The sequence below is a fragment of the Arvicola amphibius genome, chromosome X (genome assembly GCF_903992535.2).
Source record: "Arvicola amphibius chromosome X, mArvAmp1.2, whole genome shotgun sequence".
Lineage (NCBI taxonomy): Eukaryota > Metazoa > Chordata > Mammalia > Rodentia > Cricetidae > Arvicola > Arvicola amphibius.
In genome coordinates, this window is record NC_052065.1 from 115,719,566 (window position 1) to 115,747,379 (window position 27,814).

Consider the following 27,814-nt stretch of genomic DNA (forward strand, 5'->3'; position numbering starts at 1 on the left):
GCACCATGTTGTCCTCAAACGGAGCTTCTGGAAACAGGCCTGATTTTAAATGTTCCACCAAGGACACCTGGGGGTCCAGGAAAGACGTTCACTCCTTCTCAGATTTGGGGCTCATCGGGGCTAAGATGCCTTTACCCCTCAAAATGTGAGCTCCCAGACGGTAGGGGCACGGTACTGTCCTCAGAGTCACAGCTTCTCTGGACAGGAGATGTGTCTTGGACTCTCTCTGCGTGGGGGAAGGGGGCTGCAGGGCCAGAGGCCCTCCCCTCTGGCGGGAGGGGGCCTCCCATGAGGCCCTGCCCCTTTTGTGACATGTTTGAGGTGTCCGGTGACCAAGATTCTCAGAGCTGGGTGCAGGGTGCGGCCAGGGCGTGGTCACCGGGGGCTACTTAGAGCAGTCCTTTCGGGGAGACTGCACGGAGGTTAGCTGCGAGGCTGCCGGGCACTCAGCACCGATTATGGCGTGGATGCTGGACTGCCTTTTCGCATCGGCCTTTGAGCCCCGCCCCCGCCGTGGTGAGTGAGGCCCACCTTGTGGCAGGGCTGGGGCGTTCAGCAGGGGGCTGCCGGGGGCTGCAGCCCCGGCTGGGTGCCCTAGGGCTTGGTTCCCCACCCCCTCTTGCCTCCTTTCCCTCTTGCTTTTAGCTAATTGTTCTTGGCTCAAGGGACTGCCCCGTCGAGGACCCGCATAAATCACCAGCTTTGCCGGGAACTCAGAGCAATCGCACTAATGGCTAGCAGGACGCGGGGCGAGCATGGGGGAGGAGTCCCTGGCTCTACGCTCAGGGCCAGCAAGCCGTCCCGCAACTCAGGACTTTAAAGGTCCCAGGAAGACCTTCTCTTGCAGGGAAGCCAGAATCCAGGGACCCTGACTTAGAGGTAGGGTTTCCTTTTGCCTTAAAGCTTGACTCCATTGCCCCAATATCAATTAAAGAATAGCAGCCCTGGCCCCTTCAAGTCGTCTAATTCAACCCCTTCATTTAAGAGATGATGACATTGAAGCCCAGACAAGGGAAAGGCCTGCCCAAGGTCATCCACAGAGTGGCAGCCAATCTGGAACAGTTTAGGCTCTGCTAACTGCTTATTGCCCCAGAGTGCTCAGTCGAGGAGGCCTGGGGCCTTTATTCTGGGTCTTTCCTTGGGTTCTCTTACCCCCATGGAATGGAGGGCATAAATATGCAAACTTGACAGCTCCTGTGTAAGCTGTGGGTCCCATTTCATTCTTCCGGAAATGCCGTCTACAAAGTAGATTTGGCAAATTTCTTTTCTTTTTGAAAGTTTCAGGAGGCTGATGCGTTATTTTGGAGATTTCCTAGGAATCGTCCTCCCCAATCCACACTGTCCTTCACTTCCCTTTGACAAGCCCCACCCACTTCATGCTGCCACCTGCCCCCTCGGCCACCTGTTTTTCCATAGTCTCCAACTCCAAAATCTATATTGGTGAGAATGCGTCATTGGTCACCAGCCATAGACCAAACCTGGAGTTGTCTCTTTGCTCTGCCCCCTCACAGCAAGGGAGGGAAGGCAGCAAGAGGAGGGGCCAAAGAAACTTAATTCATCAGAGATCTGATTTTAGTTCTTGCCAACCCCAGCAGCCTGCTGACAACCATCCCAGTAGTCTAGTTTCCTGCTAGGAGATTCAAACATCTTAGCCAGTTCAAGTACAGCCTCTGACAGGTCATAAGTTCTCTGAACTAAGAATGGATCTGCATCCACTGAAGGTTAAAGTTTTTCTTTTCTGTGTCTTTAAAGTGTGCAATCCTGGTGAAAGAAAAAAAGAAAGAAAGAAGGAAGGAAGGAAGGAAGGAAGGAAGGAAGGAAGGAAGGAAGGAAGAAAGAAAGAAAGAAAGAAGAAAAGAAAGAATCTGGGTGTAGTGGCATTAGCTTGTTAAAGCCAGAACTAGAAATGCTGAAGTAGGAGGATTGAGAGTTCAAGGTCCACCTAGGCTAAGCAGTAAGTTCGAGGCCAGTGTAGGCTATAATAAGATGAGGGAAGAATGGAGAAGGGGAAAAATAGAAAGAGGGGGAAGGAAGGAGGGCACGAGGGAGGGAAGGAAGGAGACTTATACCTTAAGCCTTAAGTCTTGAACACCCTCGAAGGCTGTTGTGTAACTTCAATGGCATCAAGGTTATGAAGGCTCCTTTTTATGGGAAGAGGTCAGTTTCACACAAGAAATTCCACTCCCATCATACAACAAGGTCTCTCATAATCAAAGAGTAATTTATGTCTTGGGGGTTTCTACTCGGGACTCTGGAATGGAACATTGTCAGCCCTCTCCACCCTACCACTTAGTCCCGTTCTCATCTTGTTCGAATACCCCCAATTTCTTCATTGGTTTAACATTGACAGGGTCCACCTCTAGCTGCTCCTCTTGGAACATGCACCAAGTTATAAATGTCAACAACCAGACAAAAAGAGGATTTCTAGCTGTGGCCTGAAATATAGCCCTGCATGGCTGACTCACCCTCTTCTGGAAGCCTACACTGCACCCAAAGCACACATGTACATAGCCATAAACATATATGTGTGTACATATCCCAAATCCACGCATACCCCCGCACAAAGCATGAACAAACATAAATGCCCTATACATGGATTGCATAATTCCCATACAACATAATACTACTCACATCATGCACACATGCGCCATCCACACATCCCATGCAAATTCTACCCAGTTGATAGAAAGACTATTCATACTGCCATGATTTTCAAGTAAAGCTACTTTAAAAAATTAAGGAAACGCAAATTCTTTTCACAGTGCCCATTCTCTGTTTAGTCAGTGTTTAAACACAAGTACAAGACTTTCTGTTTGCTGCTGCATTTCCAACTGTTGAGGTCTGTCCATCAAATGCTCCCACAGCACAGCGTTGCCTACGCCAGGTCTATTACCTACACAATAACAGTTAATATATGTAAAGTGCTACCTAAATGCTGGGCCTTTGAGCTCAGCTTTACATGCATGCTCTCACTTAGTCACACAACATCACTTTTAAATATAAAATAAAGGTTAGGGTACAAATTTTGACCAGGTAAGAGTATATTCTATTGCACCCCCACTGGGAAAAACTGCAGCAGCAACTGTAACTGAGGAGTTATTTGGGAGTGGAATAACTGTTGACATTCTATGGCATTATAATTGCCCTGGGCTCCTCTTTCCAAATGCCTTTTAAAAATCCGTAGACATCAGAGATGCCCAGAGATCGAGCAGAAGGCAGGATGTATTCTAAACAGTTCCTTTGTCAGAGCAATATTCTGAGGTTGGCCGTGTCAGTGGACAATTATGTGAAGGCCTTTGGAAAGGATGTCGCTAAGATCTGGGAGGCATGGGGTGGGGACAGAAAGGCCTTCTTTATGAAAAAAGGGGGAAAGGGACAACATCATTGTCCCATTTGAATTTCTCTTCCCAGTTCACTCTTGGCTTAAGATTTGGCCTTAAGCAATGGGATTTCCATACAGCAGTCAAAACTCTGAAACTGGACAGATCCCGAGGTCCACTTCACGTACAAATTTAATCTTTTCTTAGAGATAATACCTAATTGGTTTGTTGAAGCCAGGCCTAATTGGGCTATAGCAAGATTATTTTCCTGAGCAATTCTCAATGAGATAGTCCACTCCTCCGGCCAGGGGATCAGATAAATATGCAACTCCCTAAGGACATGACTTCCCCAAATTCCTTTGTGAAGGACTTCTTTACACCTCAAGATGTTTTCCCATAGGGGAAAAAAGTATGAGGCTAGAGCTAAGCTTACCAGGTCGAACCACATACTAGTTACCATGAGGATGAATTGCAGAATTTGTGTGATGAAAGCTGGCAGAAATAATCCGTTTGCAAATGTACCCCAGGCTCCAGCAGCAGAGCTGACATTCATCAAGCTTAAATATCAAATGACAGAAGAGCACATTGAACGTTGGGAGATCAGGACACCAGGTCCCTGAGGGTGATTATGGCAACTGTGAAATCAACATCGTTCCTTTGTTTTCACACTTAGCTAGTAAGACAACCTAAATGACCAACAATAGCGCAATGGCTAAATAAACTTCATGACATATCTACCTGTTAGTATAGAACCATAAAATTGGGTCTGTGAAGAACACATAATAACATGGAAAACAGAACAATCAAAGCTGTCACAAGTACGTTTGGGAAAAACGAGAAGAAAATTCACAGCAGGTAAACTGGGAGATTCCATACCAGTAGCAAAAGAGTACTTGGGTTTTTTTTTCCACTGTTTTCTTAAATCTGCATAAAATTTATCCTTACATTATTCTTTAACTTTTAAAAGGTTATACAAATGGGTAATCAAAGAGCTAAGAGATGCAATCAATTTATACACTAAACTTAAATTCCATTATAAATAGCTCAATCTAAACATTTTTCCCTTCGTAGTTTTGCTTAAATATAATGACTACATCAAATCAGCTGATCATTATCTTCCTGGTGATTGTGAAATGTCCCCTATCGCTGGGTGAGAAAAAGGCACAGCTGGTTGGAGTCCTAGGCATCCTAGGCCTGATCCTACAGTGTTGGCACAAGTCTGTTACTTTACTTCTCTTAAAGTGACAGGCCTACATCATTGGGTTATTAATGACAGTAATACTTATCAGTATTGTTGCTCATGAAATTACATTAAATGATTTTTATGCTTCAGGTATCAAAAGATATATGCTTTGTTTCTTCTCCAAATATTTATCAACAAGCAGGCACTTTACATAAACTACCTCTTTTTATCTCCAGAACAACTCTCCAAGGTAGTATTATCCCTAGTTAAAAGAAAAAGCCAGGAAAGTTCTATAATTTACTCATTTTAACACAATGACTGAGAAAAAATTACAATCTCTTTTGGTCTAACTAAAAAATTGAGTGAAAGTAGAAGAGGTTGTAATTACAAAAGCTGACATATAGCAGATATGTTCAAAGTATTATGTCATTGGTGATGCCTTGCCTAGCGTCCAAATTCTGGGCTTTGAACTATCTGATGGCTTATGGATTCTTTTCTGTGCAAAAGTGTCCATTTCAATGGGGAGATGCAGTCCAAAAGCCACCTGTGTCCTGCGAGCTGGGGCTGTGAGTCACCAGGACACGATTTCTGTTGCCTTTTGGCAGTAGCATTTGTTCTCACATGCGTGCGCAGAAGTGGTAGATGGGCTGTTTGATGAGCCTTGGCAGAGCATGTCACGTCTCAGATACACCTCTTGAGAAGCCGCAGCTTCCTCAGACGGGCAGGCAGTACCCAGTAACCCATAGGTCCCTGCTTAATAAGAAAACCCATGCAACTCTATGGAGGGAACATGCAGGACACTTGGGTAAAGGAGAGGGTGGGATTTAAAGCATCGTTCAAAGACAAAGGCCATCAAGAGCCTGGCCACTCGGAGCTCTGGCCCCCATGAATAGTAGTACTTTTCTCATCTTTTGTAGTTTTGGTCTCTCCCTAGAATGATGCTCACCCAGGCCATCCCCACCCCCATCTCTTAACCTTACTTTCCACTCAAGTGTAGCTAACTTTAGCTTGTTGTAACTTGCTTTGGTCTCTAGAGGGAGGCAATAGCATCAGGGAGGAATGGGGCACAGAATAAGGTCTTGTCCCATGTCACCACTTTTGACAAAGGGGAGAGTTAGTTTTCCTTTAACTGGAAACAAATACTTAATACAGACTTAATTTTGATTCTGCCATATCTCTCAGAGAACACGATCCCCCCAACTTCCTCTTACCCTTGAGGTTTGCTAGAACTTAGGAACTCTTCTTGATTTTCAGGGTAGAGATGAGGGAAAAATATGAAAAAAATTGTAAGGCACTCTTGGTAAGAAATTCTCTCCCCCCCCCTCTCTCTCTCCTATTTGGGAGGGAAGATTGGGGCTAGGGGGTTGGGGAAGTCTGAACATGTAGCAAAAGGTTTCAGACGAGCATGATGTCTCAAACCTAGGTCTCATTAACCCTGCCAGGAGAAGGTGCAGAGTGAGAATAGGACTTAATGGGGCTGCATTCAAGACATCATTCTTAAAGAAGAGGGGGCGTTTCAAGTGTGTAATGAGAAACATTGTCAGCTTAGTCAGTGACACTGCACCCTGAACCTCCTGGTTGAGATAGTCTGTGCTCCATGAGAATGTGGGGGTTGGAGAAGGGAGTTCATTAACCTGTTCTTGAACACTGGTTTAGAGAGGCAGGCTTTTGGCAGGTACTCTCTATGGTCCAGCTCCTTTTGTCGTCTAAGCAATTCTAAGGCAGCCTTTGCAAGTGGGGAAACTGAGGCTTAGCGGGACAAAGTAACCCTCCCAAGACCACACAACAAATGTGACCTAGCTGGAATCCAACTTCAAAACTCTCTTACTCCAATATCTGTGATTTTTTTTTCCTCAGCTCCCACAGAAAAGACAAAAGTCCCGATGCTCAATGGCATTGTTTTCATGGAGGAAATTAAGATTTCTATCCTCAGTAAGATTCACATTTTATTGCCTTCAGTCTGTAGATCCTTATTTTTTAGAATGAAGGCAAACAAATCTCAGTTTCTGTTAAAATCTGGAGGCACTAAGGCACTTTCATCTTTACAATAGTCCATTTAGTCCCCATTCTGTAGGGACACACTTCCCATCCTCCAAAGTAGCTATATTTAAGATAGAGGAAATAGAAAGAAATTGGTGTGGTGTGGTGTGGTGTGTGTGTGTGTGTTTCAACAATGGTGGCAGTGGTTCTGGTAGCCCCATCTTATCTCATTATTTAATACCCTTTGACCCAGAAGTACATCTTAGAACCCCCCTAAACCTGCAGCCTTTAGCTTCTTCAGAGTTTGTTCCCATTTCATAGGCATAAACACTGAGCCAAAAAGGTCTGTGTGGATGCAAGTGGTTTACCTGGATTTAGACATGCCATACAGTGTGTGTGTGTGTGTGTGTGTGTGTGTGTGTGTATTAGGAATGGGACACAGGAAGAGAATCTTCTAGAAAGAAGAGGACACAGCTGGTTGGCAGTGAGGAAGCAGAAACAAAGCTGGTGTGTTCAGAAGGGGAGAGAAGGGTGCCAGACTGTCCTGTACAGGGTTGAATGCCTAAGATCAGGTGCTGAGAGAGATGAAATTTGTTGGAGCTTCTTGTACAATGGTACAAGTAAGTGTAGTGTAAGTGTAGTGAAATCAAAGGTTTCAGGTGGTCTCTGTCCTGGTTATCTCAGACCTTCTACCTCTAGTCTTTTTCTACCCCCAAAGAAGCCTTTCTGTATACCTAATACTTTAAGCAATGCTTTTCCTGCCCCGCCCTACCCAGGATGAGGTGCTGACCCAGGCCCAGCTGGGAGGCAGCTTTATGGATGTTCCTACTGCTTTTCATCCACACACAAGGCTCATTTGTGCCAGTTGAAAGGGCACAATAATAACAGTGGCAATTTAAATCGTGCTTCTCACTTTCCCCCCTGAAAAGTGGCAAAGTGACTCACCACCATTGAATTGTCCCTCCCTCTCCACCCCCTGACCTCTTTGCAGCAGTCCTGGATGGTTCCCTGGGGGCTCGGTTGGGAGCCAGTGCTTCCAGCTATCCTTTGACTGGGACTAGGCTGACACCCCCCCCCCCATAAATGTGTTCTCCCAAATGCAATGTATTGTTTTAATTAGAATTTCTCAGATGAAGCCAATTGGAAGGCAGTAGAGCAGCATGAGCCTCGTTAGGCAAGTACAGTGTCCCCCAAGCATGAATAAAACATAATAGGGCCCATTCAGTAACCATTTGGGGGGGTTCTACTTGTTTTTCTATGTGCAGTTTGATATGGAGTATGCTTGGAATTGGCTGCATAGAAGCTTCTGTTGAGGTTGCCATAAGAACAAGTCTAGGGAGTCATGAAAGAGTCCCATACTTCTTCCTCATCCCTCACCTCCATTCCCCCCTCATTTTCAATTCTGCCATGCAATGACCAAGGGGGAAAAAAACGCTCATTCTCGGTTTTCTTTCAGCACCAACCTAAGGAGAGCTCCTAGAACCAGAGCTGGTGAGGTCCAATTAGGTGGAGAAGGATTCAGCGGTCTGAGAGACAAAGTACTTATGCTCTTGGTACTATCACAAAACTCAAAAGAAAGAAGCCCTAGGAAATGATGCTGTTTGATAAAGACATTTGACAAAGACTCTAGCAGAGTACGTTTTATTGAAGTTGCCTGCTAGAGTCGAATGATTTCAGGGAGCAGGGCAGACCTGAGTTCAAATACCTCCTGTGCATCCTATGATCTGCATGACGTTGGGGGAAATGACTTAACTACTCTGAGTCTGATTTCTGAAGTATAAAATAGTGATAATTATAGCTCTATTTACCTCACAGCCTCATTGTGAGGACTGTAGGAGATAATACAATAATAACACTCATGCCTGCTACACAGGAAGTGGTTAATAAATTAAAACACTATAATGATGATTATTATCATTCCTTTTATATACCAGGTAGTCTCTGTAGCAACCCCACACTTGAAAGTGTCTAATAAATGCAGTTAGGTATGCCCATGAAGAGTTTAATTGTGATAGCACAGAGGAGGAAGCCCTCAACTAGGAGGGAGGGGTAGAAAAAAAACAGAGAAACTTTTGTGATTCTTGAGTTAAGTCTTAAAAAAATAAGTAGGTGTTTGTCATTAGGCCCAGGGGGAAAGGGCTTCCAGGCAACTGAATCTGCCCACACAAAGTCAAAGAGGTGTGAAACAGCCAGGCCTTGAACAAATAGTTGTGCTCAGCTGGAGACAAACTGGGACCTCCTGGTGGGGTGATGGTGACATGGGTCAGTGACCAACAATCTTTCCAGATTACTCCCACCAGCCCCTGCACCGCGCATTAGGCGCCCTACCTGGCCAAATCTCGTGCTCCTGCGAAGCCCTCCTCCTCGTTCTCTAAGCAGCAGGTAAGTTCACATCCTGCCTCAGCGGACCGGGACCTGTCAGGCACAGCGATGGCAAAGCTGACCTCCACGGAGGAGACCAAGCCCGTGGGCGCCCCTGCTGGGGTCGCCAGCCCATATCTCCTTTCTTGTCCCAATCTTGGTGCAATGTACACACACACACACACACACACACACACACACACACATACACACCACCACCACCACCACCATGCAAAAGATCACCAGGGTTCTTTTAAATAACCTTGTCCTTTCACACACTGCACCCATACACTCCCATGATCTCTCTCCAAGACACACCGTATTCAACCCTCTGTGCAAGCATATTAACTGGACACACACGTTCAAACCACATACTTGAACATGTCAATTAAAATACACAATAAAAACCCCCACATGCACAATTCTTTGAACACAAGCACCTCAGTACACTTAGAGGTTCCTTGATCACAAATGCACACTCTGCACACCACAATAAAGACTACCTGTAAAACCACACTGACATAGTACATCTAAGTAAGCACACACCAAATATACACATGCACACAAGGTTCTGCAGAGACACACACTGTTAACCTACATACACTCACCACAGCAGAGCCACAGACCCCGGCAGGATTACACAGGGAACACACCTATATCCAGACCGCACCCTCATAGTCACTCGACAGTCAGGCAAAATCATACATCCTATAAGCATGCACACACAAACAGCACAACCACATGCCTCCTTCTGTCAGAGAGCAAAGACACACCAAACACTTGGGTTAAAACATGCACCTCACCCCATCCCCTGCACACATACGCCTGGACACACGCGAACACATACACAGACCGGTGCGCGCACACACGCGTACATGCATACATACATACACATACAGCCCGCGCCCCCTCCTTCTCTCAGGGCGGAAGAGAAGGGGGCGAGGAATGGAGGCGGGGAAGAAAGGAGGGAGGATGGGCTTGCAAGGCGGAGCGGGCACAGAGGCTCTTTTCCCTTTGACCTGAGGGTGTTGCCCCTCTGTCCCAGGTCAAGACAGTGAGTTGGGTCCAGGTATGGTCCAGTCGGAACCCAGGAAAACAGGAAAGTCCCGGGATTTCGCCAGCAGGCGCGATCACTCTGCGAGGACCCTGACTCAGATAGTGGTCGACCCTGCTGGAGGCTCCTCCTCCCAGGACCCTCCCCCTGTCCCATCTACTTGACCTCTGCCCCTCCCCCAGGGTGTGCTACTTCTTTTTTTTAACATCTAGGAGCGGACTTCTTAGGAGTGTGGGACTTTATTGGTTTCAAAAAGTAAAGAGTTGAGATTTGCATAGAAGCTTTTTTTTCCGAAACCCCTAGCTTCTAGCTCGAAGACTTCTCTTAATGGAGAGCTCATTATTTCGCATAGCAACAGATTTACTACACAAAAGGCAATGGCAATTAGAAAACACTGACTCCGTGCTGGACACACAGTAGGAATCTGTAAAAGACCCCCCCCCCCCTTTAATGTCAGCAAATCAGGCAGGGCTATTTGCAGCCTAGCACCAGCGAGCCTGTGTCTGCAGTCATGCAGCCAGGGCTCGCTCGCGCTCTCTCTCTCTCTCTCTCTCTCTCTCTCTCTCTCTCTCTCTCTCTCTCTCTCTCTCTCTCTCCCTCCCTCCCTCCCTCCCTCTTTCCCTCCCTCCCCCCTCCTTTCCCCTCCTCTCTCCCTCTCTCCCTCCTCCCTCCTTTCCCCTCCTCCCTCCCTCTCTCCCTCCTCCCTCATTTCCCCTCCTCTCTCCCTCTCTCTCTCCCTCCCTTCCCCTCCTCCCCTTCCTTCCTCTCCTCTCTCCCTTCCTCCCCTCCCTCCCTCCCTCCCTCTCTCTCCCTCCCCCCCTCTCTCTTTCTCTCTTCTTAGCACTCAAGCTTTGTGCTCCCTACACATAGCAACCTCGGACTTGGAACAACTGGCGGCAGGGGGCAGCCGAGTGGCTGAAGGTGGTTTTCACTTTCCTGCATCTTAGTCTCCGTGGGGAACTCCAAGGTCCCATCCTGCTGTTGTCAGCAGGCTAACGAGGTCATTTCACAGCTTTCCACGGACTGCTTAGGCTCCCGTTTTTTGCTTGCGTGCTCTTTCTGTGGAGATGGACCACAGGCAAGGGAAATGGAGGAAGACAAAGTTTTCCCTTCCCAATACGCGATACCCAGAGCCGAGCTGCATAAAGTTCTGTGCAAAGCTGGCGGGGTTTCCAAGTGGCCAATAGTTCGAACTCTCAAGCTGCCACTTTGTAGATGACTACTTTGCAAGTCGCTGGCTTAAGAAGCAGGGTAGTTGGGGCCTTAACATATAAAAGACGTCTTCTTCCTTCTGGGACCCTTATCAAAAATATAAAGATATGTGGACTTGAGGACAGGAATCAGAACAGTTTTGTGGGACTTGGCCACCAGTTGATGCCCTTCAGCCAGGTCAGAAGGGCAGTGGGTGGTGGACAGGGGTTCAGCCAACTTCCAATTTCTTAAGCAGTGGTCTGTGTTGAAGGGAAATGCCGGCATGGATGACTTACTGATGTCACTCCCCAACCATAAGAAACTCCTAGTCACAGCTCCAGTTCTTGACGTTGCCCGTTGCCCTGTCACGGGAACTTCCTACCCCTCTTGCATACTCCCCCCCAAGAGGTACATTAAAATTCATAAATTTGTAGTGAACACTCACTGGGTGCTAGGGATATCTCTCATTGCCTAGCACAGTGCTAGGAACACAGCCCCCTCTAATGCAGAAGAGACATGGCAACAGACTTGGAGGTTCAAAAAATATTATAGAGAACACAGAAGCGGTCCTCTAATATTGGCACTACAGGCACGGTAGAGATAGAGGGTAGTGACTTTGGGCAAGGGGTTATTCTATTCCTCCTTAAAGCCCTTCATCTCTTAAGTCTGACTGGAAGGGTTTTTTCTTCAATGCAGTGGAGGCTTCTGCAATCAATTAAGGAGAAAGCCTCTTTCCTGGAGGGCAGAGGCCTTAGCTAGCCAAAGGGTGAGTCACCACCTAGGAGTTGGGCAGCAGAGTTGGTGCTGAACTGGCAATGAATCAGTCCAAGATAACACACAGCGATTATCCGAATAGTGATGAGAAGGGGCGATCAGACAGGAGCCTGAGCCTCAGTCCCCCGAGGCTGAGACTAAGTGATAGAGGAACTACATTTGTATGCACAGAGTCAACTCCTAACTAGCCTCCCTACTCTCCAAGAAATCCCCAAGGATAGTTCTGACAGCGTTTTTTAGAGAAGAAAATAGAATGTAAAGCACTCATCTAGGGCCAGGGGTGTGTGAGGAAGAGCAGGGTTCACATCTGATTCTACTATCTGGTGATCTTGGGCAAGCTCTTTTTCCTCTCAGGGCTTCCGTACTAAGGTAAGTGCTCAGGATTTGCAGATGTTCTTTGCTCAATTTTCTACAAAGCACTGTGAGGGTAAACCTGTATTCTCTCCTCTTTTGCACTTGAGAAAGTGGAGGCCAGGCCTAGTAACATCCACTGCTGTACCTATTTAATACTTCAGATGGTCTCTGTGTACTGATGTTACCACAGCAATCATTGTAATTTACACCAGCAACTTGCCAGTCCTCTGCTGAAATTGGCTTCCTATGAATTCAGGTTCAAAGCAAGCCTTCCTGCTGCCTTCCAAAACTAATATGTTGCTGGTCACTTAAGTGTTGCTTTCTTTCCCTCTCTGATAATATCCCCTCCTTCCCAAATACTAGTCTTTCTCTATCATGCCAGTCTAAACTTCCACCTTAAAAGGCAAGCACCATTAGCAGAGGTCTACATTGGTGGTGATACAATGGCCTAACTTCCTCAAGACCCCCCCCCCGACAAGTCCCCAGTACTACCCAAAGCAAACACTAGTAGAAAGATATACCCCAATATCAGCCCCTTATCACAAGGAAGAAAGGAATTGTCTGCAGGATGCTGCAGTGAGGATGAGGGATAATGCTGCCAGGGCCAGAAGGAGGGGCTGTAGAAAACTCTAGAGAGGGAGACAGAGAGAGAATGAGAATGAGGATGAATATGCCAGGGACAATTGGACCAGCCTCAAGTGCTCCCTCCCTCCTTTTCTCCATCTCCTGGTCTGATGCTCTAGAATGTATAAAGGGGAGGCACCAAGCCCATTTCCAAGAGAGGGAGGCAGCCTCTCCTTCAATGGAAAGCAAACTCATCCTGAGCCTTCCAATTATACTTCTGAGTGGGGTAAGATTTATTTAATTTTAGGGGGAGCAGGGGGAGAGTTCAAGATCATTCTGGTGGTAGTGATGGTGGTACTTGAACCCCAAACAGCAACACATACATCCAAAACCAGAAGCTTGTTCTCTCTCTCTCTCTCTCTCTCTCTCTCTCTCTCTCTCTCTCTCTCTCTCTCCAGTGCTCTACTGTATCCTCTTGCATCCCCCTCTTCCTTGCCCCCTTTCTGAAGAGAAATTTTCCACCAAGCTTCTGGATTTCTCTTCTAATCTGCATTCTTCAGAGTCATGTGTCTTATTTAGCCTTTGGGGAAGTAAGACTACATCTTCCTCGACATTCTTTGTAGCCATGGTATACCCAGAATGCGCAGCTGCTAACTTTTCCTTCCTCCTTTCATTCTTCTTTCTTTTGCCTGGATTCTGTTTCTGCCTCCTTTTGTTTCTTTTCTTGCTGGGCTCCTATATAGTCTTTAACATTATGGATGCTCACCTTCTCTATTCTTTTACCTTTTAAAAACCATGTTCTCCCATTCTCCGTTGACTTGACCCAAGAGAGCAAGAAATTCAGTTGCTAGGGGAAGACAATGTGCACTGGAAGTTCCTCTCATTTGAGAGTTTGCACCATAGTGCAAATATCAGAGGAGAATATTGGAGATACACCATCCTATCATTTTCTATAAGTTGTTGCCTGATATAATGTTGATTTGTAGATGTGATTGGTTGGCTACAGATTAGAAAAGGGCAGTTTTGGAAGACGTTTTAGATGCATGGTCTTGTAGCTTTCCAGGGTGTATAGACATGCAAAAACAATAAGAAGGAATGAAGATAATAGTAATGTGGTGGGGAAAGTTACTGAGATCATTGCCATCCAGGTAGGCAGAGGACTTTGAGAAAACCACTACTGTTTGCTTCAGTTGCTCACTGAACTTTGGACAAACTGACCTTTTTAGAGTGGGGACCTTGGACAGGAGTGGGAAACATGGAGCTGGCAAAGTGAGGCAAGGTGTGGTGGGTGGTGGTCTTTACACAGCCCTGGCATGCAAAGAGACCACAAAGGATGTTCCCTGTTCACAGAAGTAAGGTAAAAAAGGAATAAATGTACATTATCAAGTAGGGTGCCAAACTGGGAGGGAACCAAGAGGTATGGACCCTCACCTTGGCTCTAGAACTAATTAGCTCAGTGTTTGGAAGTACATTTATTAACCGTCTAAACCCCACTTCTGCCTTTCCTTCATCTGTAATGTGAGACTGTGAAGCATGACCAGGAGAGGGGGTTTTTGGAAAGCTCGGGGGTCTCGTAGGGCTGAGTAGTAAAGATGAGATTGTTTTAAATAAGAGGAGAAAAGATTGTGGGGTATGTGGAAAAACAGTGGGAGTAGCCCAGGGAATTCAGCAAACAGGTATGCCTAAGGCACAAAGCTGGCTGCTGTGTAGAAAATTGCTATGAATCAGCCCCTATCCCACCGCTGAAAGCTGTACACAGAGTGGGGGAATCGGAGTGGCAGAGCGGAGCGCTCACAGCGCCTGCAGCTCCTCTCAGGACTAGCAGCGGTCGCTTTGCCAGGCTGACTAGCAGGTCTCCAAGTCTCTTATTCCTTGGCCGGACCAGAAGAGTCGCCAAGAGGTAGAGCAGGGGCTCGACATTAGGTGCCTGAGTGGGGCCTTATGAGGGATGGCGAGGGGGGGGGGGTGAGGGTCCTTTCACTGGAGGGTCCGACGTGTGGGAGGGAGAGGAGAGCAGAGAACGTTGAACCTGTTGCCAACATTCTTCGGTAAGGGCACGAGGGGAGTTCTGCGGAAAGAGGAATTTTTTTTCAGTTCTCACTGGGTAGGTGACGGTGGTGGGGCAGCGGAAAGTAGTTTTGGGCGCCGGAGGGTCTTGGTTTAACTTTTCAGAATAAGCGCTCCCACGAGCTACATGGGGGCGGGACACGCGCTGCGAAGTCAAACTCACTCTGAAGGCCTTGCTCTCCTGCGCAGTGGCTCCCACAGGCTGAGGATAACCCCTTGATTCCTTGCTTTGAGGGTACAGAGTTTGCGCTGACCTTCCACCCGCCCGCCCCTCCTCCCCGCCCCCGCTGCAGCTGGGACCCAGCTTGCATAAGACAACGAAGGAGACCAATATAATACCCCTATCTATAGGCGCCAGGAATACACTGAGGAGTGGAGGGGAGCTCTCTTTTGAGTAGGAGGTATGGCATCCGCACTGCGACCCTCTGTCCTGGAGTTCATTAAGTCCTTACTTAGAATAATCAAGGACTCTGGAATCAGAGGGCTCTATCTCTACAGTGCTGGTTAGGTAAACAAGACAATGATAAATAATGCCAGCTTTGGCCGCAAGCTGTCAAGAAAGAACTCTTGTTTGTTGTCCTTCATAAAGAGGGGATAATCCCAACCCACCTCCTTTCCAGGGGTTGTTGTAAGAGGAAAATGACGTGATTCATTTGTTCACGAATCATAGATACCTGTCTTAATTATGAGCTTTATGTTCTTGCAAACCCTTAGACTTTATAATCCCATGATTCACCCAATGAACACTTATTGAACACCTACTGTGTGCCAGGGTCTAGACATAAATGACACTTAGAAAGCTTTTGAGAAAATGAGAAGCATGAGGCAAATTAAGCATTCATTATTTTTTACGACCCATTGATAGAACATCTTATTTTTTTGCCTCTTCTGCTACCATTTAATAGAAATAGCAACTAGAAGGGGGGGGGATGGCACAGCTTGTATGGCAGCACTATTCTGCACCCTGACACACACTGCAGATAATAGTGAGAAAATCTGCATCTTGTTGTATTTGATGGCGCATTGCCTTGTTTACACTATCCTTTGGGATGTTCATAGCATAAAGATTGCCCTTCACCACCCTGAGCTGGAATTGTTCCTTTAAAGTCCATAAAATTTTAAAAGGACATTCCACATTCTATGGAATGACGATTGTACTTATTGTACAAAGATGCTGTAATTTCTGGCGGCTGCCTGCCTTCTATATGATTTCCTCTGGCTTTTTGGAATTAGCCTTTGATTATGTATGCATTCTTGAGAGTTCATTATCTAGCAAGGCAAAATCTTGCAGCCGTTGAGAGGATTGTTAGATGGGCTAGTAGAAAATGTCCTGAGACTAAGAAATGGGTTCATGTTCAGTCTCTAAGTCTCAGCTTTTTGAAATGCAGAAAAGAGGTTTTGGACGAGGTGGCAGCTAAGTTTCACTACAGTTCTCATAGTACACTATGCTTAAAACAGATTTTTAAATACAGAGCTTTTCTTGAGATATTTAACAATATTCTCTTCAGTTTATGAGCTTCTGTCGTGGCATGATGGGCCAACTACATGGACTGAAGGGTGCTGTCCTCAGATTTCATTATCTTGGGGCATCACCACCTCATGGGCTAAAATGAGTCATTTTGTTCACTGCATCTGCAGCCTTTGCTGAAATGGAGGTTATGGGATAACAACTTAAAGGCTAACTCATTAATGCTTGAGATGAATGAGGTAATGTGTCAGCAGACCAAATTGGTACCCAGATCTGTTCAGCTAGAGCTCTGTATCTCTTTCCCAGGGTTGTGATGTAATAACGGGGGATTTTTTTCCCATTGTCACTGCCTGTCCACATTTGAATAACGTAAATGCAATACCTTCTGGGCACCCAGCCCCATGCTCTATCAATTTCTCAAACTCCAAGGAGCAAAATTCTAATGATGCCACAAGGTGCTTAATTAATAGAGATTCGGACCACAGAGTCAGTGTGATCCCTGTTTTTATTTTCCATCCATGTTTACTAGTGAGAGCTAGACAAATCCTAACTATTTGATGGGAGCAATGGAGTAAATTAGGCTCCCAAGTTGTGAAGGCTGTGGATTTATGGTTAGCTGAAAGCATTTCTGTCCTCTCTGTGTTGAAGTGGTTGACCTTTCCAATGTTAATTTGTTTCTCCATCTGTGCCATGCTTTTCAGGAGGACATAGAGAACAGTTTTGATGCCACCCAAGGGTGCTTCCCCCACCATTTGTATTGCTCAATACTTGATTTCTCCCTCTGTACTCTGTTCAGAATCTCCTGCTTGATATCTGCTAATTTCTGAATTCCTTCACTGATGTAAATGATATTATATGGTCTTTTGTTGATAACATGGTTAAACTGGATGGTCTGAAAGAGAAATACATTTGAGGACATGGTTGTAGTTTACTCATCTGAATAACAGCATTTGTAATATTTAATTATGCAGTTATTTTCTCTGACTCTTGTAAGATGATTAAAAATGCTTAAGGTTGAAGAGTGAAGAAGACAGAGCTTTTTCTAATAGATCCCTATATCTCTTTATCTGTGCTAATTTAATTCAAACTTAATAGAAATTGAGCAGAGTAGATTAGTCAATGCATCAATACAAATTCTTATTTTATGTAATCATTTTTGCAGCCTGATAGTTTTAGACAGATTCGAGCCCTCTGCAATGAATCTTTTATACTACATGTTTATTTAAAAAATTACTGCTACTAACCACAGACACACTATTAATTTAACATGTAACTGTTGAAAAGCAATCTATATTATTTCCCCATTTTACAGAGCAGATCACCAAGGCTCAGAATCCAACTGGCTTTCCTATGCTTATACAGCTAAGGAATAAGAAAGCTTGGCGTTGGCTCTTACTTTATTGCCTACTACAGGTGTTTGTGTTAAGAAATTATTTTTGCAAATATCTTGGATTCTTTGCTTTCAAATTCTTCATTGGGTATCTTTTTGATCTCATGGTTGTTTCAATGACTATGAGTTCAAAATGGCATGCTGAAAGGGGGGAGGAGAAGACACTATGCAAGAGAGATCTCTTGGTACTTTGTTCCCTGTGGTGAGTCTCCTTTTGTGTTCAGCTTGGCAAGTCAGGATTGAGGGCAAGTAGATTGGTTAAACCAAAAAAAAAAAACAATAAAAAACAAACAAACAACCCCCCCCTTGTTTTCATGCCCGTTTCTTAGTGCTAAAGCCTGTTTATCTCTTTCTTGTGTTTCCTCTTTGCTTCTTTTGGGGGCATTCTGGTCTTGCTAGCTCTGCTACAGTCTCTGGGCTTACTTGGAATCTGAGAGGGTTGAGGGTACATAAGATGGAGTCAGTTTTGTTGGCAATACGGCAGACTATGACTGTTGTTAAGTTCAGCCCTGTATGCTCAAGCAGAGAGGCAATGACAAACGGTTTATTGTAAGGCCTTTGATTTCCTTTGGAATTGTAAGCATCTAGGCTGACTCATCTCTCCAAGGCTCTCCCTCTCTCTCTCTCTCCCTCTCCTTTTCAGGTTGATGATGATTTGAGGTTTCACTGTTTGTTCTCACCTTTTTTTGAGGATGGGAGGGATTTATTTTCATCTTGTATTTTTTGGGGAAAGAACCAGCTCTGCTCTTTGCGTGAACAGCTCTGGTAAGCATCAGGAAGAAATAGCTGCAACTCTAAGAGAGGTACAAAGATGTTTGGACTGGAATAAGGGTGTGGGGGGGACTGGGATGTTAGAAATTTGAAACCAAAGCTAGACAGTGTGACAAGATGAGACTCTCATTTCATAGTGTTTAGGTTTGTTGTTGTTGGTGGGGCTTGCTAGAAGTTCAGTCTGAATTGCACTTAAATGCAAGTGCCTTTGGTTTAAATGGTCACTTTGGATTGTTATTTGGTGGTCCAGCTTAGGTTCATACCTTGGGTTCAGGGTATGTGCTTTGTAGTTGAAGGAGCTTTAGAATCTGTGGGCTTTCATCTTGGCTTCATCTCAAAGCCAAGAAACAGCCTTCATTCTTTCTCAGGCTGGATCTCAGTTATCCAGCAGACATTTCTGGTATCTATGGCTTGCTATTAAGGTAAGTGGGTAAAAGAGAATTTTGTTGATAAAACTTAAGAAGTATGTTTTCTTCATAGACTCTATAGGTCATTTATTTAGACTACTGTATGATAAATACTCTACTCTGTCAACAGTCATGTAATCTGATCTTTGAATTTTAAGTTGCCCTCAGGATAATATATAGAACATATTTGTAAACCCCCATATGAGAAGAAAGCTTAGAAAAATGGTATGAGGTTACTTTCTTTTGTCAAAAGGCTTAGTTCCCCATGTCCCAAATTACTTTCTCTGACTGAAATTAGCCTTAAACGCATCCACACAAACCATAAATGTGGAAGCTATTTTAAACTTTCCCTTTCCATTCAAATTAATTTTGCCCCAAATCTTGTCATTTCCATGCAGGATATCTGATATATGTAACCAATCCTTTGCCCCTTAGCTGATTTACTTGCTTCAGGCTTTCTACTCAAACTAAAGGTTTCATGGCTCTTTGTGATTTTTCAGTTACAGATATGACTCTGTCACTTCCTGCTTAAAACCCTATAGTGGTACCCTATTACCTGGAGAAAAAAAGTCCACCTTTTTAACATGGCATTATAGGGCCTTTCATGATTTATCTTCTTCCAGCTTCTGTATATTGCTTTAAGTAGATATCAATCTTTCTTTCATCTCTTTGTCTTTGCACAAACTGTTATCTTTCTGTCTCTGTCTCTCTCTGTCTCTGTCTTTCTGTTTTCTTCCCCCTCCCCTTGACCCTGTCTCCAGGCAGACTTAGGTATTTTCTCCTTTCTGTTCTCACAGTTCTTTGTTTATACCTTTTGCCAGCTGCCTTATCAAAAGGTTTTATAAACTGTTGCTAGCCTGTCTATAGCTTTTACTGCACTGTACAATCTTTTATGAAAGGAGCAGTATTACAGTGGGCAGTAAATACAGATTTGTTTTTTTGTTTTAATAAATGACTGAAAGAAAAAAATGGGTAACAGAGGATGTGAGAAAAGATGCTATGTAGGGTCCAGGGAGGGCTCCACTGAGGGGTGTGAAGCCTGAGTATAGCATCAGTTAGGGCCATGGAGGAAGGGCATCTACAAACATTTTTGTCATTACATTAAGACAAACTTCACTGTGATCAGTAATTCTGTCTAGAGTCTCACTAGAGATGATCTAGAGATGAAGTTTGTTTTCATAAAATTTGATTCCCCTCCCCCAGGGAATGCAACACAATCAGATTTATTAAATGAGAAAAAGTAAAAGCAAACAAAATACTGCCACTAAAGACTATTTGTTAGAATTTAGGGGTGTTTGTTTTAGTGTTTTATGCATGTTTTTATTTACATAGAAGTGATAATAACTTCTGCATTTTGTATTTGTTGTTGAAAATCTCTTTATAAGCATCAATATATGGTTACATCATTTTCCATACTATTTATTACATAACCTATATAACTAATCTCATTACTGGGCTAGTTTTCTTTTATTGGATGGTTCATTTGTATATGATGTTTCCTGTCTGTAGCAAGATTTCATTAGAATAGATTCCTAGAAGGGAAATCACTAGGTCAAAAGGTTTGGGGAGAAAATTTGGCTTCAGATCCAGTTTGTCTTCTGAAAGAGTTATTTAAACTTAAAATGCTCCCAGCTTGGGTAGATGCCTCCTCTATATCTAACCCAGACAGCTTTATGCATCATTATAAAAAGAAAATTAGCAGTGCTCTAATTAGTTAATAGAAAATATCATGTTTTATTGTTGTATCAAAGTGCTTTGAAAAAAATACAAGATTACTTGGTTTTTAAAAACCTGTTTTCTTTATTTTTGTTAGTTTTTTTCCTCTTTTCTGGACTGCCTATCAGCTCAGAGCTGGTTTTTTTTTTTCAAGTTGCTTTTTCTTCTGCTCCCTCTGAATAAGCTACTAGAGACAGCCCTGCTTGAATGTGAAGCCGCCTCCCAGTTTTCCCTCCCTCTTTACCTCCCCCTCACAGTTCTCTTCACTAGGTCCAGTGACAGTTGCATGATACAGTCTTGGTTTTCAACCGATCCCAGAATGGGTGGCTGCATCTCTTTTCTGAAGGTAGCAAGGGCGCACTGCCCCAAAATCATTCTTTTTTTGCTGTTGCTGTCTGTATTCATTTATTTAGTGAGCGTCCTGGGAGGAGCCCCAGGACAGAACCGGGACCGCAAAATGGACATGGTATCCATACACAGCCTCTCCGAGCTGGAGCGCCTGAAGCTGCAAGAGACTGCTTACCATGAACTCCTGGCCAGAAATTTCCTCTCTGAATTCAAGCCGGATAGAGGTGAGCTACACCCGGATTGTGGCGTCCTCGCTTTCGGCGAGTAGACCCCCGGGCGGGATGGCGCGGGTTGGAGGTCCTTCCTGGAGGGTAGGGGGGGGTATCTCATAACGGGACAAGTCTCCTGACCCCCCAGGAAAGGAGAAAAATGAGTTCAAAACTATTCGTTGAATTTCAGAAGAGAACCCAAAAATTAGTTAAGTAGAGTCAAAGCCCGGGGTTTTGAGGGGGACGGTAAGCCCGGTAAGACCGAGGACAGGTGAAGACACTGGGCTCACCAGGTGTAGTGGGAAAATCGGGCAAAAAGGGACCTAGGCTCAAAGAGGAGACTTTAAAAGAGGACTGGGACGAGAAGAGACTGCACGGTGGAGAGAGACAGAGACAGAGACAGTGGGAAAGAGGCAGAGAGAGACACGCGCCAACCCCGGCAAAGAGCTGGAAGGCGCTGCGGGCTTGGGATTGGCGGCGGTGCGCTCTGAGCGCAAACCAGCTCTGCTGGCTGCGGGGAAGTCAGGGGACCAGGCACAGGACCGGATCCTAGCGCTTGGGAGATCTCAGGGGTGCGCTCAGATTTGACTGCAGGCTATAGGGGAGGTGGGAGATGTGGGAGATGTTCGCGATGCTCAAGGGGCTCTCCGTTAAGACTGGGAAGTGCAGGGGTGTGAGTCAGGTTAGCCAGGCGCGGCGCGCACCTCTGGCGCAGCCTGAACTGGGTGAAGCAAAAAGGCAAGGAGACCCCGCTGGTAGTCATCACTGCGGGGGTTTGGAGCAGAGAAACAGCCAGGTATCGCCGATTCTCTCAAGGCAGCACAAGGAGTCAATGGCAAATTTGCGCGTGAGCGCTTCCGCAGTAACTTGGCGACCCTCACCCGTGGTGGCGCTGCAGGCAGAGCCCCTCCCCTCGCCTGTTGCATGATCTGAGCGCCTCTGAGCTTTTGAATTTACGTTTTAAGTGTTGTGCTGAGAAATTATTAGTTCATAACACGATGCATCCAGCTCATTAAACTGTTTAGGTTAAAATTTTGCAATCTTACATGTGCTAGGTAGGACAAGTCATGTTGTCAAGAGGGGAAACAGGCTGGGTGAAAGGAAAAACACTTTTATTGGGCTGGACAGCTTCCCACTCCACCTCCCCACACTGCAGATCAATTCATTGCGATGTTTTAGTTACTTATCACTTCCTATATGATGTGAATGTATATGTCTTTTCTTTTTTTCCTTTTCATAGCTCTACCCACTGACCATCCAAACACCCTGGAGAAGTGGCTTCTGCTTCTGAGAGGACAGGAGAGGGGTGAGGGGGCTTTTTTTCTTTTCCTTAGGAAATAAATAAAAGACAAATCCGCCCCCCCCCCGGTCGTGTGTACCTGCATACTGTATTCTTGCTGATGCTCATTGCTTCTGAAGACTCTTCCCTTTTCGTCCCAGAACCCCCCCCCCCCCAGAGGGTTACATCAGGAAATGGAGGAATAGCTGCTAGCTCCTGCCTTAGCTTCCCTGTGGATGTACCCCCAGATAGATCTCCCTCATTGCTTCAAGGTGGTCAAACACTGGCAAGATATAGGCAAGGATGAGACCTTCAGCTACGTAGGGGTAGCTGAGTAATGTTGAGTCATCTTTAACTATTTCAGAGTCTTGCTTCCTAGGGAGGGGCGCTGTGGGCCTCGGGGGAGGGGTTGATTATTGATGAGTGGTAGGAAGAGTACTATAAGCCCATGTAGCCCACCCAATACAACTGCTGCGGGTCTTTGACGTTTCTCATTCTTTCCCAGCCGCGTCTCTCAAGACCTTTGGCATCCGCCTGGAAGAGACGCTGGTCAATGAAATTACCCGCCGCAAGCACCTTGAACTGATGGCTGCAATGGAGGCTGAAAATGCCACAGGTTCCCGCCATCATCGGGGAGACGTGGTGCAAAGGATGTTTGGACGCATGCGGCGCATTTTCAATGGCAGGAGGAATGCGCCCACCCTGCCTATAGCGTTTACTCGCCGTGGTCGTCGAGTGAGTTCAATCTTAGAGGTTTCAGGCAGGGGCCCATTGTGGAGAGGAGTCAAAAGCTTGTGTCCTCATGGTGTGTAGACTGAACAGAAATAGAAGGGGTGGGCTTGTCTTACCACAGAGAGATTATCAGGTTCTGAATGACAGGCAGCACTCAGGAAGGTCCCAATGAATGGCGCTTCTCCTCCATTTTAAGATAATCTGGATTTTCCCACAGGGTGCAATGTCTGTGGATAGCCTGGCTGAACTGCAGGACGGGGCCTTGCTGATGCGGACTCTACAGCTCTCCAATCTTTCATTTCCTATCGGGCAGCGCCTTCTGGGATCCAAAAGGAAGATGAGCCTCAACCCAATTGTTCAACAAGTCCCCCAGGTTGTTGAGACTTGCTGCAGGTTCATTGAGGAACATGGTAAGGAAGCCATACACAGTTAAATCAAGGAAGGCGACAACTAAAGGAAAAGGGAAGAATGTTCTAGAAAGGGAGAGAGAGAAGCAAAAGGATGGAGGGCTTGAATAGCCTTCCCCTCATGTCACTGAAAGTTGGGCAGCAACTGCTAAAGGAGAAAAAGGGAAGCAATTGGAAAACAGAGGTCATAGATGCTTAGAACTCTGATCTTTTCTTTCAGGATTAAACGCTGTGGGGATTTTCACCGTTGAGTTCTCTGTGCAAAAAGTGCTTGAGGTAAACTGACTGTATTTGCATGTTTGTTCTTTAGGTAAGAAAAGGAAGAGAGGAATAAGGGCTCTCTCATAGACATAGGGTAGTGGCATGGTTGACAGGGGGAGTAAGATCTTCTTTACAGAGCCCTAGATACACGACATTGCCAGCTGTCTTCGCTGAAGCCTTTCACTTCTTGAATAACTGTCCAAGACCAAGCCTATGGTGGGCAAGGCAGACTTTTCACATCGTCTTTCCCCCCTTTAGCTCCGAGAGTTATTTGACAATGGTCTGGATATTGAGCTGAATGCCAGCGTGAATGTGCATGATGTGGCTGCACTCCTCAAGGATTTTTTCTATGAAATGAAGGACTCCCTGCTGCCTGAAGATCTGTACGTGTCCTTCCTCCTGACTGCAAGTGAGTCTTCTGCCCCCCTTCCATTGCTGGTGCAAGTAAAAGAAGCAATACACAAATCTAGGGAGCATAATAAGAGAACTCAGTCTATAGGAGCTTCGTGAATCTAGGGTAGAATGAACATCAGAATATACATACCTCTCCAGAATACACATTCATTATTTGTTAATGAAAATAAAAGTAAATAAAAAACCCTCTCAAGTTTTTTTTTTCTGTGCCTGTTGCTGTTCCCTTACGAATCTATTGCTTGGAAATTTCTCTTAAGCTTCTGGAAGTTGTTAATTGTGCCCTCTCAGGGCAAAGAAGAACCAGGCTCTATAGAGATTTGTGTTTGACTTTCAGGTTGAGAAGGGCACTTATTTTCAGAGACCCTGATCTCAGTCAGATGTCTTGGAAGGAAGCAAAAGCATGTTTCCTGGGTACTGCCTCCACAATCACCAACAACCATGAGGCAGAAATGTGTCACTTTTGATATCAGGCTGCTGCCAAGACTAGCCCACTGAGCCACCCTCATTTTCTTTCCTATAGCTCTGAAGCCCCAGGATCAGATTTCTGCCCTGCAACTGCTGGTTTACCTGATGCCGCCCTGCCACAGCGATACCCTTGAACGTCTACTGAAGGCACTGCACAAAATCACTGAGCACTCTGAAGACTCCATTGGCGCTGATGGACAGCTGGTAAAAATTTGTTGGAAAGGATAGTGAAATAATTGGTTGTAAAGTGGGTAAAGAGAGAAAACCAACAATAAAAATATACATTATCCGGGCAGCTTCTAGTGCTACCACAAGGTTGATCACACTTCCTTACCTAGGTTCCAGGTAACCGAATGACTTCCACCAACTTGGCCTTGGTGTTTGCAACTACTCTCCTGAAGAAGGGGAAGCTGGCCATGGCGGAATCCAGGAAGATAAAGCTGGGGATTAGTGACTATGTTGCATCTGTCCATGTGGTCCGTGCCATGATTGATCACTGGGATATCCTCTTCCAGGTAAGCAGAGTTTTAAAATATACTTATTCTACATATTCCTCTTCTATTCACAGGATAAGGGAGAGTTCTATATGTATAACTAAGCCCTCTATTCCAGAAATTCCTTCCACATTTGCTTATCACATTGCCTTCAGTCCCAAACACCTAATAAAGATGAGTAAAAATGAGAAGGAATATGCAGTTAAGGTTACTATTTTTACCTCCAGGTGCCCCCCCATATTCAGAAACAGGTTGCTAGGCGTGTGTGGAAGTTCAGCCCTGAAGCACTGGATTTTATCAGACGCCGGAATCTGAGGAAGATCCAGTGAGTGTGGTTTTAACTTCTGGGTTGTTTATGTTTAGCCTATAGGACTTACAGCACCATACCATCTTGATTTTAATCAACTTTGGGACCAACATACTAACTTTTTCAAATTTCTTCCCATTTAGGAGCGCTCGCATAAAGAAGGAAGAGGATGCTATGCTTTCTGATCCAGTGGAAAATGCTACTGAAGCCCTGGCTGCTGTCCTTGCCCAGAGCCAGCCCTTTGATGAAGGTCAGTTTCCTTCTAGAGATCAGATCTCTTCAAAAAGTCATGCCCTTCCCAATGGTCAGTCCCTTGCAGAAGGCTAGGCCCTTCCAGAGGACCAGGTCCTTGCTGAAGATGAGCCCCTTGAGGAAGGAAAGTGAATCCTCTGAGAATAATATGTCTGTAAATGAAAAGTTAGTATTTGAATATTTCAGGGAGGGAGTAGTTTGGGGGAAAGTTCTAGGTCTTGAAATCCCACATTACCTAGATATTCATGGCCCACATCTTGAGGGCATATGAGAGCTTGATGAAGAAGATGATGGTGAGGATGAGGAAGGTGCTGGTAAGGATGATGAAGACATCCTAAATTTTGATGGCCTACCTCCCATTGATATTCTAGAACTTGATGAAATCCCAGAACTCATTGAGATCCCAAACTTTGAAGAATTACCTTGTTTTGATGTGGTTCCAGATCCTCAAGAAGCCCCAGATGTGCAGGATGTCTTGAACTCTGGAGAGAACCTGGACTATGACTTTGATTATGGACCATATTACAACTACTATCTGGACCTTGCAGAGGTTCCCTATCTTGATGTAATTCCAAACGAGGAAGATGCCAAATCAGACGCTGATGAAATCCCAGGTAATGATGAAACCCCAGACAGTAATGAAGTCCCAGATAATATAAATGCCCCAAGTAATGATGAACATGTTAAATGAGAGTGAATTTACTTGCTCTGCCTTTTTGCCTTCTATCGTATTTCAAATTCAAAACTAGGTGTTGGTGCGTTAGGTTGTGTGCAAAGTATGAAGTCCAGAAACATAAGAAGTTAACATTACTACTATTTTCCAGGTTCCTCTGTGGATCCCACTGTGCCTCCCACCACTGCCAGTTCCCATGACAATGAGGAAGGAGCGGGTAAACCCCCCAAGGCGAAGAAAGGCCGTGGGTCCCGGGAGAAGAGGGGCAAATCTGGCAAAGGCTTCTTTCCTTAGATGTTTTCCATCCCTTAAGGTGCCGGACAGGGGAAAGGGGAGGGGGTAGACCTGGAATGCCACAGGAAACATTCGGGAGTCTTGAAGACAAAGCCTTGAGGATAAGAAGGAGTTCCACCTGATGCTCGGGTCAGGATGGGAATTCCAAATACACTGCCAGCCCCATTTCTGGGGATGCTTGGTATCTTCAGCTGGTAAAAGCAGAGATAGTTCTGTGTCATGCCCAGGCTCCCTGGGGCTACCTAACTTCTCTTTTACCCCTGATCCAGGCTTTCCCTCACTACACCCCCCTCCTTTAATTGATGTTACATTTGTGATAAACATCTGTCCCAGAGAAGCTCACAAATCTCGAGGTGCTTTCCCTACCCCCACCCCAGGGGATTGCATGTTTTTCCTGACTTTCCTACCCTCTTCCCCAGAGCTCACTGGAAAGGCCCTCAAGAGGTGTGTTGGAGCGTTAGGTCAGCCTACAGACAGCTGACAAACAATTAATGTTAAACTGTGTCACACCAACTCATAGCCGTGTCTCCACAGCAACTCTCCACCACCTCAGGATTTCCCCCCTCAAATTATTTAGACCAATGGCTCGTCAAACAGCCACTCTCACAATTCTGTGCAGTGTTGCTCATGATATGGGAAACCTCAAGTGTAAGCCTAACTAGCTTTTCCTGGGTCAAAAGTTAGAGGAAAAAAAAATAGATTTTAGTCCTGGACATGTTTTAAAGACAGCAAGTGTTCACACCCTCGTTGTCAGTAAAACAGCTAGCTAGGCACAGACACATAGTTCCAAGTAGTCAATGTCACCTGATTACAAACTTTCTTACCTATCGTCTCTGTATTTCCTCTATGCAAGACGGTACAAATTTGGGGACTTGCTCTAGTAAAACACAGATATGGGTTATGTATGACATCCAAATTATAACTGATATTTATGGCTAACAACTGCTAAGGTCCTTAGAATGAAGAATGTCTTGTATTGAGGGATAGAAACTGATCACACAATGGATAACAACCACAGAGCTCGAAGATTTGTGATTGTTAAAACTTCTCTGGCATTTCATCATTAATAAACATCTGTA

The 27,814-nt window shown here is 45.2% G+C and overlaps 1 protein-coding gene across 1 annotated transcript; it reads left to right on the forward strand.

Annotated features, from left to right (window-relative positions):
• Window positions 1–458: 458 nt before the first annotated feature.
• Arhgap36 (Rho GTPase activating protein 36) lies at window positions 459–26,735 on the forward strand. The gene is made up of 13 exons (XM_038315868.1): window positions 459–516; window positions 21,014–21,172; window positions 22,398–22,463; window positions 22,942–23,171; window positions 23,386–23,578; window positions 23,796–23,851; window positions 24,095–24,245; window positions 24,771–24,919; window positions 25,054–25,230; window positions 25,437–25,534; window positions 25,660–25,766; window positions 26,212–26,382; window positions 26,593–26,735. The coding sequence occupies exons 1-13, from the start codon at window positions 459–461 to the stop codon at window positions 26,733–26,735; spliced, it is 1,758 nt and encodes a 585-aa protein (XP_038171796.1).
• Window positions 26,736–27,814: the final 1,079 nt, after the last annotated feature.